General features: G+C 37.6%; 1 protein-coding gene across 3 annotated transcripts; it reads left to right on the forward strand.

Moving 5' to 3' along the window:
* Window positions 1–1546: 1546 nt before the first annotated feature.
* Window positions 1547–16290, forward strand: LOC122668156 (polyadenylate-binding protein 2). 3 transcript variants are annotated; one of them, XM_043864748.1, is made up of 6 exons: window positions 1547–1749; window positions 1867–1969; window positions 8050–8120; window positions 15050–15241; window positions 15557–15684; window positions 16058–16290. In XM_043864748.1, the coding sequence occupies exons 1-6, from the start codon at window positions 1627–1629 to the stop codon at window positions 16104–16106; spliced, it is 666 nt and encodes a 221-aa protein (XP_043720683.1). In that variant the 5' UTR covers window positions 1547–1626; the 3' UTR covers window positions 16107–16290. The 3 variants fall into 3 exon arrangements, with proteins under 3 accessions (XP_043720683.1, XP_043720682.1, XP_043720684.1); XM_043864747.1 differs by having other exon boundaries at window positions 1549–1749; window positions 1861–1969; XM_043864749.1 differs by lacking the exons at window positions 1547–1749; window positions 1867–1969; window positions 8050–8120 and adding an exon at window positions 11810–12053.
* The last annotated feature ends 550 nt before the right edge of the window (window positions 16291–16840 follow it).

Genomic DNA, 16840 nt, shown 5'->3' on the forward strand with positions numbered 1-16840 from the left:
TACTTCTAATTCAAAAGACCATTATAGACCACATTAACAGAAGTTACCTCTGAACTTGTCTCACTTGACAGATCTCATATTTGAGGTTAGAAGACTTTTATTTGTGTAACCTCTGCAGTCCTTGTCAATGAGATGGAGGAGCCTTGGCTGTGTAAAGCCAGCAACAGCTAATAGGCATTTAGGCAATTGAAAGGGTGGTGAGAGAGAGGATTGGGTTTCCTTTATTAACCTTCAAAAAAGGAGTTTTCCAGGAAAAATATTCTGCCCTTCTATAATATGATGTTGATAATACCCCCATTGTTCCCCTATATCCTATGGTCACCATCTCCATCGGTCTCCCTTGAATGTGGGTTCGGGAAACTCGGTCCTTCAAAAAATGGGAAATACCAAGAGGGACATGATTGAGAATGGGCATTTTTCTATCTCAATTTAAAAAAAAAATTTAAGAAAATACATAGAGGGACATAGGACTGATAGATTGTACCATAAGGGGTATTTATGTTAAGGGAAAGTTTTTCTGCATCAATGAAAAGAAACTCATGGTTAGAATGTAATAATGACCTCTACCTCTTACTAGATGAATTCTCGAAGTGCACTTGCACACTATTCTTAGAGTCTCATCGGATTGCCACGACCTTGGGATGAAGATATTCTTATTCACCAATATGCGCAGAATAAATTGCACCCTTTATGTTAAAAAATAAAATAATAATAATCAAATGACAGTTCATATTTTTATCTATTGTGTCCTTCTAGGCGCCACTATGTCTAGTGAAGTATAACACTTTACTATTTGGCACTTGGCAATACATGGGTTAGCCAATGTGATAGAGGACCCACGTACATCTTAATGTTCAAAATTTAGTCTATAGTAAGAAAATTACTCAAATTCTGATTCAAAGTTTTAGTAAATTTATCAAATGCCATCAAATGAAAAATGCATATAATAAAAGTACAAAAAGACCTCCTGATAGTGATGGATTTTCACACCCCACATGCTACCAAGTGCGCTAGGCATTTTTTCACAGGGTTAGGACTTCTCCAAAGACATGAATCCCTATAATGTTCAAATGATCCATTTTAGATTTTGAGAAAGGGTTTTCTTCTATGTCAGTGTGCCTAATGAAGTATAGTACTTCACTATTTGCCTACACGGGTTAGTCCTTGACTCCTTGTGAAAGGAAACCAAACAAACATCTTATTGGTACAATTTCGACTTAAAATGAATACAATAACTAAAATTGTAAAAGATGCCATTTTGATGTTTGTGAGATCTTATGCCACATTGGTTAATCCATGTACTGCCAAATGGCAAATAGTGAGGATTTTTTTTTTGAGAAACCTCTTTCCCTCTGCCTCTCTCTTTCCTCACATGAAATGATTTTTCTACCCCTACGTAATTTTAGTCCTCTACATTGTTTAGCTCGTACGCCGCTGGGGTCAGTAATTCTTCTGCATATTCAATGGTTGGGATTAAGTAATCGGTAAATGCTTGGCCGTGCGATGATACACCTCTGCTATTTAATGAGTAAGGTACTCTGTATCGCGTCTCTTGCAAGTACGAGGGGTTTTGAGTTTTTTGGACAGAATTGCAGTGCAGTTCCACAACGAGAAAGGGAGAGAGAGATGGACGAGGAGGAGCATGAGGTGTATGGGGGAGACATCCCTGATGAGGGGGAGATGGAAGGGGATATGGAGGCTAATAATGTTGATGTTGAGATGGGCAGGGCCGATGAAGATGCCGTCAAGGTAGTGCCCCAGATATCTACTCGAGCCCTAATAAGTCGATCAGATTTTAGGTCTAGAAGCCCTATCATACCCTACCCAACCTAGCCTGACTGGTTGAATTTTTTTGTGAAGTTGCAGGAGCTGGATGAGATGAAGAAACGATTGAAGGAGATGGAGGAGGAAGCGGCTGCTCTTCGTGAAATGCAGGCTAAAGTCGAGAAGGAAATGGGTGCTGTCCAAGGTTGGTTTGTATTTTCCTTTGATTTTCTTTTAGTTTGTTGATTGATGTTTGGATGGTTTAGATGTTGTGTTTTTTCAACGATATTCCCTGTAGATTTCTGCTGGCAGTTTTTGGCTTGTGGGATTATGTTCTATCGGACACTATTTCTTAGGGAGGGAGCGGTCATGGTCGCTGGGGCGGATAAATCTATATTCGGCTTGCTTGCTTTCTTTACTAAATATCGTTTTATACCATTGAACTTAAGAACGGTTTTATGAAATTTGGACGGGAACTCTTACTATTTTGCATTGATTAGGGTTCTTAGGGGGGGGGGTGTTGGGGGTGGGGGTTAAGAAATGAATATTGATTTTACGGCACTGCGTGGAACATGCAGAAATTGTTCATTGTAATACAATTAACTTCTGCAAATTCGTTTACATATTCTTATGCTTGTTACAATTGGAGAGATCAGGTGAAAACTATTAAACCTCAATGCTTGCAATCTCTAGCCTATTCTGCTCGTTCCTTTAGCACAATTTGCTGCAAGTCTTAGTCCTCCATATCGTCCTTGATGGCCACTATGAATGTTAGGGAAAAAGAAAGAGAAACTGCTGGACCAAAATACCCCTGTTAATGTTAAGCAACTTTCAAAAAACTCGTATATAAATAAGAATTTGAAAAATCCACGTGTTGAACTGGAATGAAGATCAACTACCGCTTGCCTTAGTTGTTAGATGGCTGCATTAGACTAGGAGTAGCATATTATTCATTTTGGTGATACGAGTGTAACAAAACTTGAGAAGGTAGAAGTGATCCAATGGTCGTATGCACTAGCAATCGAATGGTTGGTCCAGCATGACCAGGTTTGGAATCTCAAACTCAGACGGAACCTGTCCAACCCAGGTTTTTGGTATAATAAGGGCTGGGCGGTGATTTAGTTGTTTATTTGGGTTTAATTTGTAGTATTTTATTTTCTCATTTTTTGTTTTGAATGGGTTATGTCGGAATAGGAGATAGAGAGATAGAGTTTGGGTGCAAGTTAGTTTCAGTTTTACATTCCAATTAGGAGTCTCTTGGTTTTCTCTTATTTATACCTTGTAACCATCATTGGATAGACAGATTATAATGAAAAGAAATTGATTTGAGCATGCTGTGGCATACTGGCATGTATGTGTGATTGAGGTCGTGGAACTTCCCTTCCTCCCATGCAACTCTGAGTTCCGTCTCACTTCTCAGATATCTTCCCCTTCTATCACTGGCCCTCCACCAATTTGGTATCAGAGCCGAAGTCCCTCCATCTTCCTGCTATTAATCTCTCTCTTCCCTTTGCTAAGGTATGACCTATCAGTCTGTCTCCTTGTTTTCCCTTCTTCCCTGCTATTTGTAATTTTCTCATCTACTTCTTCATCTCCTAAGCCTTATAATCACAAAACCATGATCTGCTGGGAGATTATTCTAGTTCCTCTTAGGTTTCTGCCAGTGAAAAAGAAGAGAGTTTGAAAGGTGGGAAGTCGAATCGATTGTACTTGGTTCACGTGGTCACTGTTTGCATTTCAAACCCCAGAGTCTCACCAGCTTCAGTTGAAAGATCGATCTCTTCAACCAGGGTTTATTTCTGGAGTACCGCCCCTGCTGATTTCAGAACTTTCTCTCGCTGTCTTTTGCTGATCATTGAATCTGTGAAGGGATGGGTTGGCAGGATTTGCAGTTGGGAACTTGCTCTTGAAATCCTAAGTCAACTGGAATTCCCAAATGCGAGATTTCCTCTCCGAAAGATACTTGGTTTCCTCTAGTTTTTCTGATTACGTCTTGAGGTAGGAGACGACCTCCTTCCTCCCCTCTTCTCGATATATATTTCTCTCTTTACTTTCTTCTTCTGTTTCCTAAACTGCCCCCTCCTTTCTCCTTTATCCCTTTCTATCCTTTATTTTTATTTTATTCCAAGTCTACCCCTACTCTTTATCCATTTCTATCCCATACTTTTATTAATTACTTAAGATTCTCATTATTTATGGCCTTGTCATTCTATTATAAACTTTGATTTTTTTTTTTTTTTGGCCATTACACTTTGATTTGAGCTTTCTACTCTTTGTGTGGGCCCCATAGTAATTCCGAATTGGGTTTTCGAACCTCGACATTGCGACCATTTTGGAGATACTAATCATATCCTGCCACGATGGTCAATAGTGAGGTTCTCCAATAGTTTAACTCCTATAAAATTGAAACCCTCATTAAACGTGTTGATACCCTCACAGTAACTGTCAGTTCCATCCAGACTACAATGGTATCTTTGCAAGCTTCCATAGACCGACTGGTGGCTTTATATAAGGAAAAGAGTCCCATGCAGTTTGGGGATTCTTCTAACTATGTCCCACAAGGCCTGTCTCATGTTACACCACCACCACCATCGCCGCATCATACACCACCACCACCACAACCATATGGAGCTGGTTGATATGATGATCCTTTTCATGGAGCTAAAATAGGAGCGAAGCCGGACATCCTCGATTAATAGGGATTACTACCCAGAGCAGTATCTTGACTGGGTTCATAGTTTGGAGATATTTTTCAGATGGAACGGTTTGATTGAGGCCAAAAAGATCTTATTTGCAGAGGCTAAACTGAAGGGCACAACTTGGGTTTGGTGGATCAAGCACCAACAACAGAATTGGACTTGAGGCATTGTGTTAGTCACTACATGAGCTGAGATGAGTGAAGCCATGAGCCGGAGATTCTTGCCTACCGCTTCAAGCAATGCATGTTCCTTGGGTTTGCACAGCTGAGACAGAAAAGCATGACAGTTGAGGAGTATGTAACCAGGTTTTACTATTTAGCCACTTGATCTATTTTGAGTGGGATGAGGAGGTATTGGTGGCATAGTTCCACAATGGATTGCATCCTCAGATCGTGCTGCACTAGCATCCAATTGAGTGCCTACGATGTAGGATGTTGTTTAGGTGGCATATTCGGGTAGAAGAAAGTCGAATGGGTACACTTAGAAGATTCCTAGGGGTGTTAGTTCCAATTAGCAACAGTCTTGCCCCCAGGTAAAATTATTCAACAAGTCATAAGCAAGTGGCTCGTCCATGCTGCCAAAGCTTGCCATTCAGTGTTTTACATGCAAGGGGTATATACATTTTATTGCTCAGTGTCCCAACGGTTTGGTAGCTTACATTGATAAGGACTCTTTTATACCTTTTGCCCTGGAAGAGCAACCAACTCTTGAGACAGTTAATTTAGAGGCAGAGCGTGAACCAGGTGAGTTCAATGACATGACAGTGATGGGGAGAGAGAACCTTTTTAATGTTCTTTGTCTTATTTTGACCACTCACAAGGTCTTTGAGGATGAAGATTGGCGCCGTAACAGTATTTTCTAGACCGTGGTGAAGTGCAATTACCAATTATGCAGCTTGGTGATTGATGAGGGTAGTTGCACTATGTTCATTTTTTTACTTTAAAATTAAAAATAATAATAATATATATATATATATATAATATATATATATATATATATATATATATATATATATATATATATATATATATATATATAAATAAAAATATAAATGAAAAATGGAAATCCAGAAATTGTCTTTATCTTCATCTTCTTTAAGTATTTCTAACTTCGAATTTTCTGGATTTCCATCCAGATAAGAATTTTTGAAAACTGGGCAATTTTTATAGGATACGGCGAAACTAATCGAACTACTTGGGCAGCAAGTTCAGTTTATGGAGCAAGCTGAAGGGATTTTTTTCTTATTTCAAAAAGGAAATTATCTACTCCATCCGACTAGTTCCGGGTTCGAATCCCGGACAACCCAATATCATTTGGAAATTTTTATTAAAAAAGGAGGTCAACCTGTTTCAAATATACAACATGGATTCTGGCAATGCAATGTAGTTGGACCCTAATGTCATTTCTGAAGACGTTGTTCGTAAGCTTAGATTACAGACAGAGCCACATCTAAATCCCTATAATGTTGCATAGGTGAACAACACCAATTTCAAGATTAATGATAAGTGTTTGCTCACATACTCTATTAGTGAGTTCATGGATACAATACAATGTGACGTCCTCCCTATGAAGGTGTGTCATATTCCTCTTGGTCGACCGTGGCTATTTGATAAGAAGGCATAACATTGTGGGTATGCGAATGCCTATTCTTTCAAGCACAACAACAAAGAGATGAAGTTTCTTCCTACTAAAGATCTCCCCAACATTAAGCTCAAGAAGGTAGCAGGATAACTCCTCCAACATGTTGACTTAGATGACCTCCTTGGTCCTAATACAAATTCTACGAAGTTGAGTTCTTTTCAGAGGAGGAGAATTGATGCAGTAACAATCGAATGGGTTTGGAAACTGGCCCACCTGGGTTTTTGGTCTAATAAGGATTAGTAGTGATTTAGCTGTTTATTTGGGTTCAATTTGTAGTCTTTTATTTCTTTTATTTTCTCATATTTGTTTAGAATGGGTTAACGTAGGAATAGGAGATAGAGAGATAGTGTTTGGGTGTAAGTTAGTTTTATTAGTTTCAGTTTTACATTTCAATTAGGAATCTTTTGATTTTTTTTTATTTATACCTTGTAACAAATTAGAATGAAAAGAAGTTGATTTGAGCATGCTGTGGCGTGTGTGTGCGACTGTGGTCGTGGAACTTCCCTTCCTCCCCTGTAACTCTGAGTTCCTTCTCAGATATCTTCCCCTTTTCTCGCTGGCCCTCCACCAGGTGATGAGGGAGGAGAGAGGAAAGAGTGGTGCAAAATAATGTAAAAAAAATAATTTGAGTTTTATGCTTGAAATTTTCAAAGGATTCCTTCTCTGTTTGTGTCGCTTATGCATTAGACCTTGTATGTAGCCGCAGAATCTTGTCTATACCCCGTGGAGTAAATTGAGGCCAAAACAAGGAAATTTTTTTCTATGACATGTTATAACTGTTGGTAACAAGGAAATTTGACAGGATTGTTTCAGCTAGGAATAATAGAGTATATGTTCTTATTTTTTAGTCATGATTGAAGGCATCAGTTAAGGTTTCAAGCCTCCAGGTCAGTCAGTCCCAACCAATCTTGATTCCATCCAATGATTGATCAGGACAATGTTATTGAGGTGTTCTGTCAGCATGGCCTAGGCAACAAGGTGGTCCATGATTGATCAGGACAATGTTAGATTGCATCATGTAGGAGCTACATGCTTTGTTTGCTGAACTAAGACAATCAAGTAATCGGCATACATGCAATGTATAATTCTTTTTTAAAGTCTTCTGAAACAGTTAATAAACAATATATTAGGAAGAAGCATAATTGTAATTTGTGTACCATAATAAAGAAACTGATGTGGGATACGTTAGAATATTTCTTGGGATGATCATTGAAAAATACATTGGAAAAAATTGACATAAATATTTTTCTAATGTGTTTGCATATTATTTAAATCGATAAACAAATTTTAAGTAATACGGAATAGGTCTAAACTGGATATTAATTTTTCTGTATCTTTGAAATTATGCATTTTTTTAACATTGGTCAATGCATCACCTAGGCACCTTGTTGGTGTCGCCTAGAAACCGTGACAACTATGTTTTCGAATGTCCAGTTCGTACTTGAATAATACATGGACTCCTATGGGATGGAGACTTGTGAGCGATAGGACAATGTTTATCCTGTAGTGGCTTGTTCGATTCATTGTTTTTAAAACACAAATCAGATTGATCCATTGTGTGATAATGCTGGATTGGTTTGAAGATCCTATTGGGATTGGATGATTTTCGGAGCCATGTTAATACCTTTACTAGAAAACTATTAAATATTTTAACTTCTATTTGAAGGAACTATGCATTTTATTGATGTTTACGTGGTCTTATTTTAAACAAAAGATAATTCTTGAGATTTATGATAAGTTTTCGGTATCTTTGCCATACAACATTCATTTCAATCTATTTTCAGACTGAGGCTAATTATTATAGGAAAATATTCATGTTGTGTGATTGGTTGTATTATTTCGACAGCAAAAAGCTTCTAAATTCACTTTTGTGCAACTTTGTGTGTGTGTGTTTGTGTTTTACTTGTTCATCTTCTAAAATGCAACCACTGCATCATGTGTATAGATCCTGCAAGTGTAGCTGCAACTCAGGCAAGTAAGGAGGAGGCAGATTCTCGATCAGTGTTTGTTGGTAATGTGAGTTTCACAATCCTTCCAATCTGCAATTTAATATTTTGCATAATATGATGCTTGGTAGTATGCAAAAAGTGCTGATTATGCGGGAGACCCCTATTTAATCTTAAACGACCATATGAAAAAAGCTGTGTATCTTTTTAGTTTGTTGTGGTTCTTTGAGGATATGGCCTATTTGTTTAATTTTTGCCCACCTATCTTAAGTATATATATATATATATATAAATCCATCTTGATCCTTTCTACTCTGACATTTGAAGCATTATTCTACTTTAAAATATTTTGCCTCAACTTTTGGTCTGTGTGCTTCCTTTAGATTGTCATGCTGTTTTTGAACTCGAGTGTTTGCTCTTTCTGACATTTGATTGGTGGTGTTGTTTGGTTTCGAAAGGTATTTTATTGCTTCCTCATTGAGCTTGAAATTTGGAATTGGGTACCAGAGTTGATGTTCACCTTAAACAAAAACAGCTGAAATTATAGGGTATGGATCAGTTTGATCTTGCCACCCGTGGGTTCTCTTTGTTACTTTTCTGGTGATGGGAGAGAGCCTGTCCACCCATTTGTAGCTGGTCTTTTGGGGAATTGTTGACTCTGATCAGTGAAATTTTTTCAGCTATTCCTTGGAAATCATGGGACCATCTATTTTTCATTGTGCCATGGCAGGAAATATTGAAGATTGTCAAATATGTGAGGTACCTGTGCATGGTTGCTTAGGGCTATTTTTATTATTTTTGTTGATGGGAGTCGTAGGAAAGAGTATGGAGTCGTATTATTTCAAATTTAGTTTTTGTTTAAGAATCTTTTTTATTCTCTTTATATACACACATGTAACCAATGATTATGGTTGGAATTAGATTTTTTTTTTTTTTGGGGAGATTCATACACTGCTGTGTGTTGCTGTTGTGCGATTGTATCGTCTTCCTTCTCTGCTCAACTCTAGAACTGATTCTTTTCTTCAGTTGTGATCTTCCCAACTATCCTTTCTTCTAATTTTCTCTTATTTTTCTTCTCGTTCTTTATTTCATTATTTATATCTTCTCCCTACTGTTGATTATTCAGTCTATCATCTACTGCGATCCTCTGTTTCTGGCGGTAGTGACAGTTCTAGAGATTTGAATCAAACTCTTATCAATTCTCTTTTCTGCCGGAGATTTCATGTGTTAGTTATACTCCTAGGGGCTCTACTTATCCTTCCCATTTTGAGTCCCAGAGAACATCGTAGTGCTGAGAAACATACCTGCAAACAGGGCTGGTATTGAGTTTACCACCAGGGGTGATTTCAGAAAATTCTATCCTGGTTTTTGAGCCAGTATTTGGTTGCTTACTTCTTTAATCTGGTAGGTCAATGACCTTCATACAAAGTTTCAGACTCATAGGAGTCCATACGGTTGAGTTATTTTCAGCCTAAGGAAGTATTCTTCTTAATTACAAAGGACAGCATCTAGTTAAAATACGCATAACCTCTCCTCTTCTGATATTTGTTTTGTTTTATTTCCCTCTTCCTCTAAAATTCCAGAAAAGCCTTCTTCACAAAATTTAATTATAATTCTGCCCCAAGGGTAAAATATACTCACAATTAGAATATAAGTATTTAAAAAATTTAGTATTTTTAATCAATAATTTAATTATGTGAGAAACTCTTGATGTCTAAATTGAGTAAATTCGATACAAAAGATATGGGAGAAGCTGATGTGATTCTTGGAATCAAGATCATCAGGAAAGAGAAAGATACTATCTTATCTCAAGATTATTCCTTTCAATTAAATCCTAAATTGTTCTGAAATTTATGGAATTGCCACTGTTCTTTAGAATTGAGTTATTTGTTACCTGTGGGTCCATACCAATCCAGATTTAAGGGTTTAGGAACCCGAGATCTCATCAGAGGGAGCTCGTCCTTGGTGGGATCTGAAGGGTTGCGCACTGGTCATAAGTTGGATCCTGGGTGACGGAGTTCCCATGGAGATTTTCCAATCTGATCAGAACAGCCAGATCCTTGTGTGGTTGGAGAAACATGTCGTCACCTAACCAAGTCCCAGAAACTCATTGGCAGACTTTGGCTATAGAGGGGCAGGAAGAGAATTCTTGCACATGTTTGGCAGAATTTGGCCTTATACAAATGGGGGTGCTGAGGCATTAGGAATTTTTGTCTCTGGTTGGTTGGGCACCTATTTGGCCATTTGGGGTTTTATATTTTATGCATTTCATTTTCTTAATCAATAAATCCTTTTAAATAAACAAGAGTGCAGGTATTCATCTGATCCTGTCGGCTGTCCCTAGTGCTTCCTTCTCACTCCGCACAATTGGAGTCTTATTTTTTCCCAGGCTGGATGGTCCCGGGGGGGGGGGGGTTGGATTTGCCTGAATGCAAGCGAGATTGGTGAGAGGTTTACTTGGTGTTGGGGATACCTTCAAAGGCTTGAGGTGGTATCCAATTTGAAAATAAGCATTGATTGCATGAATGGTGTGTTATTGGTTTCTTAGTTGATCCAGTGGTGGCTCCAAGTGATCCAAGTCTAATCGGTGGTTTTGAGGGTATATCTTTCTTTTTCTACTTTGCTCAAGCTAACATGAATGTGCAATTTCTTGGCTGGCTTTGTTCTTTTTTTTTTGCAGATGAATAACTAAGATGACTTCCCCTCTACCCTTAATTACATTGTTAACAAGTATGTAAAAAAAGAAAAGAACAAGGAAAAAAAAGGAGGAGAAGCAAATACTTTAGTTTGGTGGAATTCACAGTACATATAAAAGAAACAAAGGCATTCAAAGTTCTTATGTTAATCAGAGAAAAATGTGCGAATTTTACTATGGGGAAATGCTATCAAGTCCAATGTGGGATGATCTGAATTGCGAATCATTTTAACTGAATAAATTCATTAATATATCAGATTAGTTGGCTAGAGTTAATATAGTGTGCTATTTTTCTCCCTCTTTATCTATTGGGTTGTGGTGGGTTTATTAACTTATTAGGTGTTCTATTGTCGATTGACAATAATGTTGGGTATGCTGATCCACCTCCTCTTTGAAATTCCATCCTTAACCTGCCTGTAGGAAAAAAAATATATTAATTAATTATATTGGGTACAGTTTTTTATATTTTTTTCTAAATTTATTGCGTCTTGGCTATAAAGAAATTTATTTATTTTTGTTATTCCAGTGATTGGCTTCCTTCATTTTGCTTTTTGTAATTTCCTTCATTGCTTTTTAAAGTTCTTTATTATCTGAATTTTGTTTCCTATGTGAAGGATCTTTTCTCTCTTTTCATTGTTTCAATGTTTGTAATAATTTTGGTTACTTTTCAACCCTGGAGTCATGGTTTTGACTTTATGTCTGAATGATCGCAGGGTCATTCTGCATTATTCGAGTCCTCTGATAAGCTGGATTTGCTACCAAATATTTGTGTGGATGGAAGTTTTTCTTGTATTAAAATATGTCTGAATTAGAAAAGGAAAGGAACAGAAGATAGTTGCATGTATGAAAAGTAACAAAAGAGGGCGACAAAAGAAAAAGAATAGTTAGAAAGGAAAAAAAAAACCTTAAGACAATGAAGGAAAAATCCTACAATGTAGCCCCTAAAAAGAGAATTGCAATATCCTTTGAGAAAAAAGAAAAAAAGGAGGATATATTGAATGGGGGAAAAAAAAAGAAAAGCAAAAAAATGTTTTAAAGCCAAATATAAACCAGTTCGATATGGGGAAAAAAGAAGGCAAGAAAGGAAAGGAGATAGGAGATTTCTGTGTGTTATTCCAATGACATTCCAGCTTGAAGGTGATATGATTGAAGAATTGACGAGAATCAAGTGTTTTGAACTCGAAACCACTCCGGTAAGAGGACTAAATTTATTGAGGTAGTTTGGAAGCCAAAGATGAATCATGGGCTATTTGCTGGTGGTGGCAGTGGATAGTGCCTGCAAAGTATCTAGTTACATTGCAGCCAATGGTGAGGGATATTCAAACTCTTCCTTATGACCTTGATCTCTTGTTTGTCATGTAACTCACCCAATTCATGGTGGAGACATCCATAATTTTGGAAAATGTACTGACTGTCCTATAACAAGGAATCTGGCTGTTGATTTTGCTTTTATATTTTTCCGACCTTTTTTACTAAAGATTAATTGGTTCTAAATGCTTGAAAAGTTATTTTATTTTTCTCTCATAAGGTAGCTCAAATATTAGTTGTCATTTTAGAAGCGTGTGAGTTAGTCATTTTCCATATTATATTCTCTGCCAGCCCGAAGATCGTGGTTTTGGATTATGGAGAGTAAAGCAATCTGAGGTGTCCAAATTGTATGGCTGGGAATCATCTGATAATTGGAGAAGTTTCTGATGAGATAGTAATCTTCGAAAATGGTTTTTATGATTTAAAACAAAAAAATTAATCATCAAATTCAAAGTAATTATGGTTGCTTTCTGCAAACCTAAGTCATTGTAGTTGTTACATGAGTTCTATTACTAATGAAAAAATGTCTTGTTTAGGGGCAGAATTCTTCTCCTCATTTAATCATTTCGTGACATTTTGGACAGACACTTCTATGCCATTCTTGCCTGTGCCACCAGAAGCAACACAAAGCTAGGAATGAAGCATACTTTTCAACTATCATGCTCAACTGATGCATAAGATGTAATTAGGAGTTGTTGCAACTTGCAATTGTGCCCTCTTCCATCCTCAATTTGTTTGCTTTCTGCCAGGAGCTACAAGATATTCTTATTCCAGGAATATAAATACCCTTTAGGCTTTCTAGCAGATGGATTTTCTAAATGGAATTTCAGTCCTTATCCTTTCTGATGATCTGTAAAAAAGAGTCTTATCCTTTCTTACAATCTGTAAAAAGAGTCTTTTCCCCCATGTTGTTACAGGCCATCCGTAACTTACAAGTCATCATTGAAACTCCCTCTGGTTTAGTGTACATATGTTCTCTTACATTAACGGTTATCTAGGCAACCTTGTGCCAAAGATGCATATTGAAGTCCGGCATGCTGTCCCTAGTAGGTTAGTGAACAAAAAAAAAAATGCATTGCCACTCAACTTCTCATAGGTTGAGCTTTATATATCCAGCAACAACGCAATGCATGGGGTAAAGAACAGTTTATAATGACCATGACGGATATTTTAAATTGTTGACTGGTTAATTGTCATTTCAAACCTCTATCAAAACTGCTAGTTAGGCAGCATCACTAATTGCTTCAGTGCAATTGGACCTTCCCAGGTCTAAATCATTAGGTGGCCTGAAAAACTGATGTTATATGGTAAAAATTTAACCTCCCCCCCCCCCCCTTTCCAAATGTAGTGAAATCGGAGGAAATACATTGGCCATCACATGAGTGAACATATTAGGAGAGTTTAAGGGTGGAAAAATTCTTTTTTCTTTTTTGTGGGGTTGGGGGGGGGGGGAATAGAGTATGTGAGTGCACTATTTCTTTTGCTTTTTTTGAGTTTCTCTGGCCCTGCTTGCAAACTATTGGGGTCTGGTCACCAGAACTAACTTAGCTTCATAGCAAATAAGAAACAAATGTGTACAGAGCTTTGGAATGATGCCTCACATTTAGTGTTTTCAGGCCATTGCCTATGGATAGCTAGGTGGCTGATCTAGGTGACATAGGCATAGGTGGGGTGATCCTAGGGAACTCCTAGGTCTAGGCATGTTCCTAGTTTTAATTTTTGTCCGGTTACAGCCCAGAAGATGGATGCTATATATAATGTTTTTTTGAGTATTTTTAGATCTTTTATATTATGTGTTCGTTCCTTAATTGATGTGTCATTATCTGTTATATGTTTCAAACAAACTGCTGACAACATGCTTAATGTATTAAAAGGGTTAGATACTTAGGGAACAAAGATGAAGTCTTGATCACTGTCAAACCCTAAACTTAAAGCTGGAAAACCTAACAAGTAGAAAAACCTAGGAGAAAGGAGGACCTCATGTCTCTGCTAGTACTCATTTTAAATTCAAATATTTGAATGAGTAATGGAGATTTCATCTGTATACATGTTGTCAAGAATTGCCTAGGTGACAAGGTGCTCCTTGAGAACCAACCATCCAAGGCGACTGGTGGCTTTCTTTGCCAAGTCCTAAACCCAAAATCTGTTGATCTTGCCCTCCAAATGTAGTCATGTATTCTATAAAATAATTTAACCTTTTAAATCAATCTAATTTAGTTCCATTTACAACTTTATCCAATATTTGGTAGCCTGCAAGTTATATTATCATTTTTAGTCTTTGTTTTTTGATAGATAATTCCCGTTTAATGGAGAGGGTACTATTTCAATTCGTCATGTGTCATAACTAGGCATCACATTGCCTTTTTGGCATGCCTTAATTATTTAGATTTCTTAAAGTTATTAGTTGAGTATAGCTGCTGTTTAACTCTCTCTCTTTCTCCCCGACCAATTGGAGCTTAAAGATGAAAATAATAGATTATTTACACTGCATTAGTTTTATTTTTTTCTCCGAAGAAATTTCATGTATCATGCTCCTAGCTTCTGCTAGAAGTTTAACTTTGTACCTGCACTGGTTCTGTGGATGGTGTACCTAGCCACTTTGGCCTACTTGTCATCATGCCAACTTAGTTGGCACTTTGAAAAGGATCCACACATACACAAGGTACCCTGGATTCACATTGGAAAATCTTAGCCCTTTATTTTATTTTTGGCTTCTTAAAGACACAGAAAAACGGTTGGAAGGTTGTTATTTGAAAACTACTTGATGGCTGATGATAGGGGGATTGTGTAATCTATAAAAAGGGGGGTGTACCCAGTGCACTAGGCTCCCGCCACTGCATTGACCATTTATTTTGCTGCTGCTAAGTTTGTTTACCTCTGATTTGTTTCTTGTAGGCATCTGTATAGTTATCTTCTGCTGTTTTGCTTGGCTGACTGACTACTAGGCATATGTAGTATTTTGTGATTTAAACCCATGAATCAAATCATTTTTGCAGGTGGATTATGCATGCACCCCAGAGGAAGTTCAGCAGCATTTCCAATCCTGTGGGACAGTGAACAGAGTCACTATTTTGACTGATAAGTATGGTCAGCCGAAGGGTTTTGCTTATGTTGAATTTCTTGAAGTAGAAGCTGTCCAAGAGGCTCTCCTTCTCAATGAATCAGAATTACATGGTCGCCAATTGAAGGTTGGTTAAATCTTGTGAGTGTATGTGTTATTGTGTTCCCTTGCTAGACAATCTTGTATCCCCTGTGGATGACGTGGCCAACCTAGGCTCTGTCCAAATAAGTGACTTTAAATTGGCCACCTGTTCATGCCCATGCATTCATCAGCTGTGATGATGTGTGGGACTAAGTCGTTCTGGGCATACTCATTACACAAAGAAGATTCTTGGATCTTCTGTACTTCGTCACCTGATATCTTCTTGCAAACATGTCCCCACATAGTTTTTTGGTTATTAGTTTCCCTAATGTTACCTGACCAAACTTTGATATTTGTGCAGGTCTTGGCCAAACGAACCAACGTTCCTGGAATGAAGCAGTTCCGCCCAAGGCGTTTCAACGCATACATGGGGTACCGATTCAGGCGGCCTTATGTACCCCCATATGCTTACTCCCCTTATGGATATGGGTATGATTCTGGTTGCTCAAACAAATTTCTTTCTGCTTCTTGTATCATGAAGGATTCAATTGGGATTTCCTGTGAACATGGTATGCTGTGGCCTGGAGGTGTTGCGAAATCTTGTGCAGGCTTCTAAATACTATGGCATTGTGGGTCATTGGTATTACTAATAACTGATGCCTGGATACTTGCCCTAGGTGACACTATTAGCCAACAGTGTGTTGGCAGTTGACACCACTCCTGGTCAGAGGAAACTCGAGCTGTGGGGCATTTACATTCGTGCCCCTCCCCCCCTCCCCCCTCCCTTCGCTCCAATTTTTTTTTTTTTGGTAAAGGGTGTCTTGTTTCTTTCATCTCACTTTTTATGGCATATCAATTGCAGGAAGGTTCCCAGGTTTAGAAGGCCAATGCGTTTCAGGCCTTACTACTGATGGACTTTGTTCATTTTAAGACAAAGATAGATAAATAGAGAAGCTCTATTGGAGGAACACTTCCCTTGTAAGACATTGGAGATAAATATTTAGACCTAAGGGTTTTATTGCTATATTGATGTCATGCTGCTTGGATTGTATTGGATTATGGATTTGAATATAAGATAATATATTTGATGCTTGATGCGGAAACAATCTGATGAACTGTGAATTTCAAAAATGATTGGAAGAAATGCATGGGGTTTCAATTTGAATGGGGTTTCAATTTGATTTCTTTCTGGCTAGTTTTGATGTAAAAAATATGGAACAGGATTGGATTCAACTCAAGGAAGGCTAGATTCTTTGACTTTGTTTGGTAGGAGAAGTGGAGATATTTTACTCCCCTCAAATTATGGTAAAAATTTTGGGCATAGAATAGTGAAAAGCACAGTAAAAGGCTTCTTTACCATTAGGGATATTAATACCCATTGGGTCATTTATATGTCAAATTTTGTGTGGTATCTTAATTATATGATTCACTATTTAGTTGATTTTCTTAAACCGAAAAAAAAATCTTTTTTTACTATGGTGGAATTTCCACGTGGGGGGGGGGGGGGGGATTGGCAATTTGTGAAGTTTCAAAGCCATATTCATTATAGGGCCATCACGTATTGGATCTTTGACCATGCAAATCTTAATCTAAAATTTTTCTTATACTTGATAAGGGAGAGGGTTTCCGAGTATGCCCAAGTAAT

This window comes from Telopea speciosissima, chromosome 7 (assembly GCF_018873765.1).
Source record: "Telopea speciosissima isolate NSW1024214 ecotype Mountain lineage chromosome 7, Tspe_v1, whole genome shotgun sequence".
NCBI classification, from domain to species: Eukaryota; Viridiplantae; Streptophyta; class Magnoliopsida; order Proteales; family Proteaceae; genus Telopea; species Telopea speciosissima.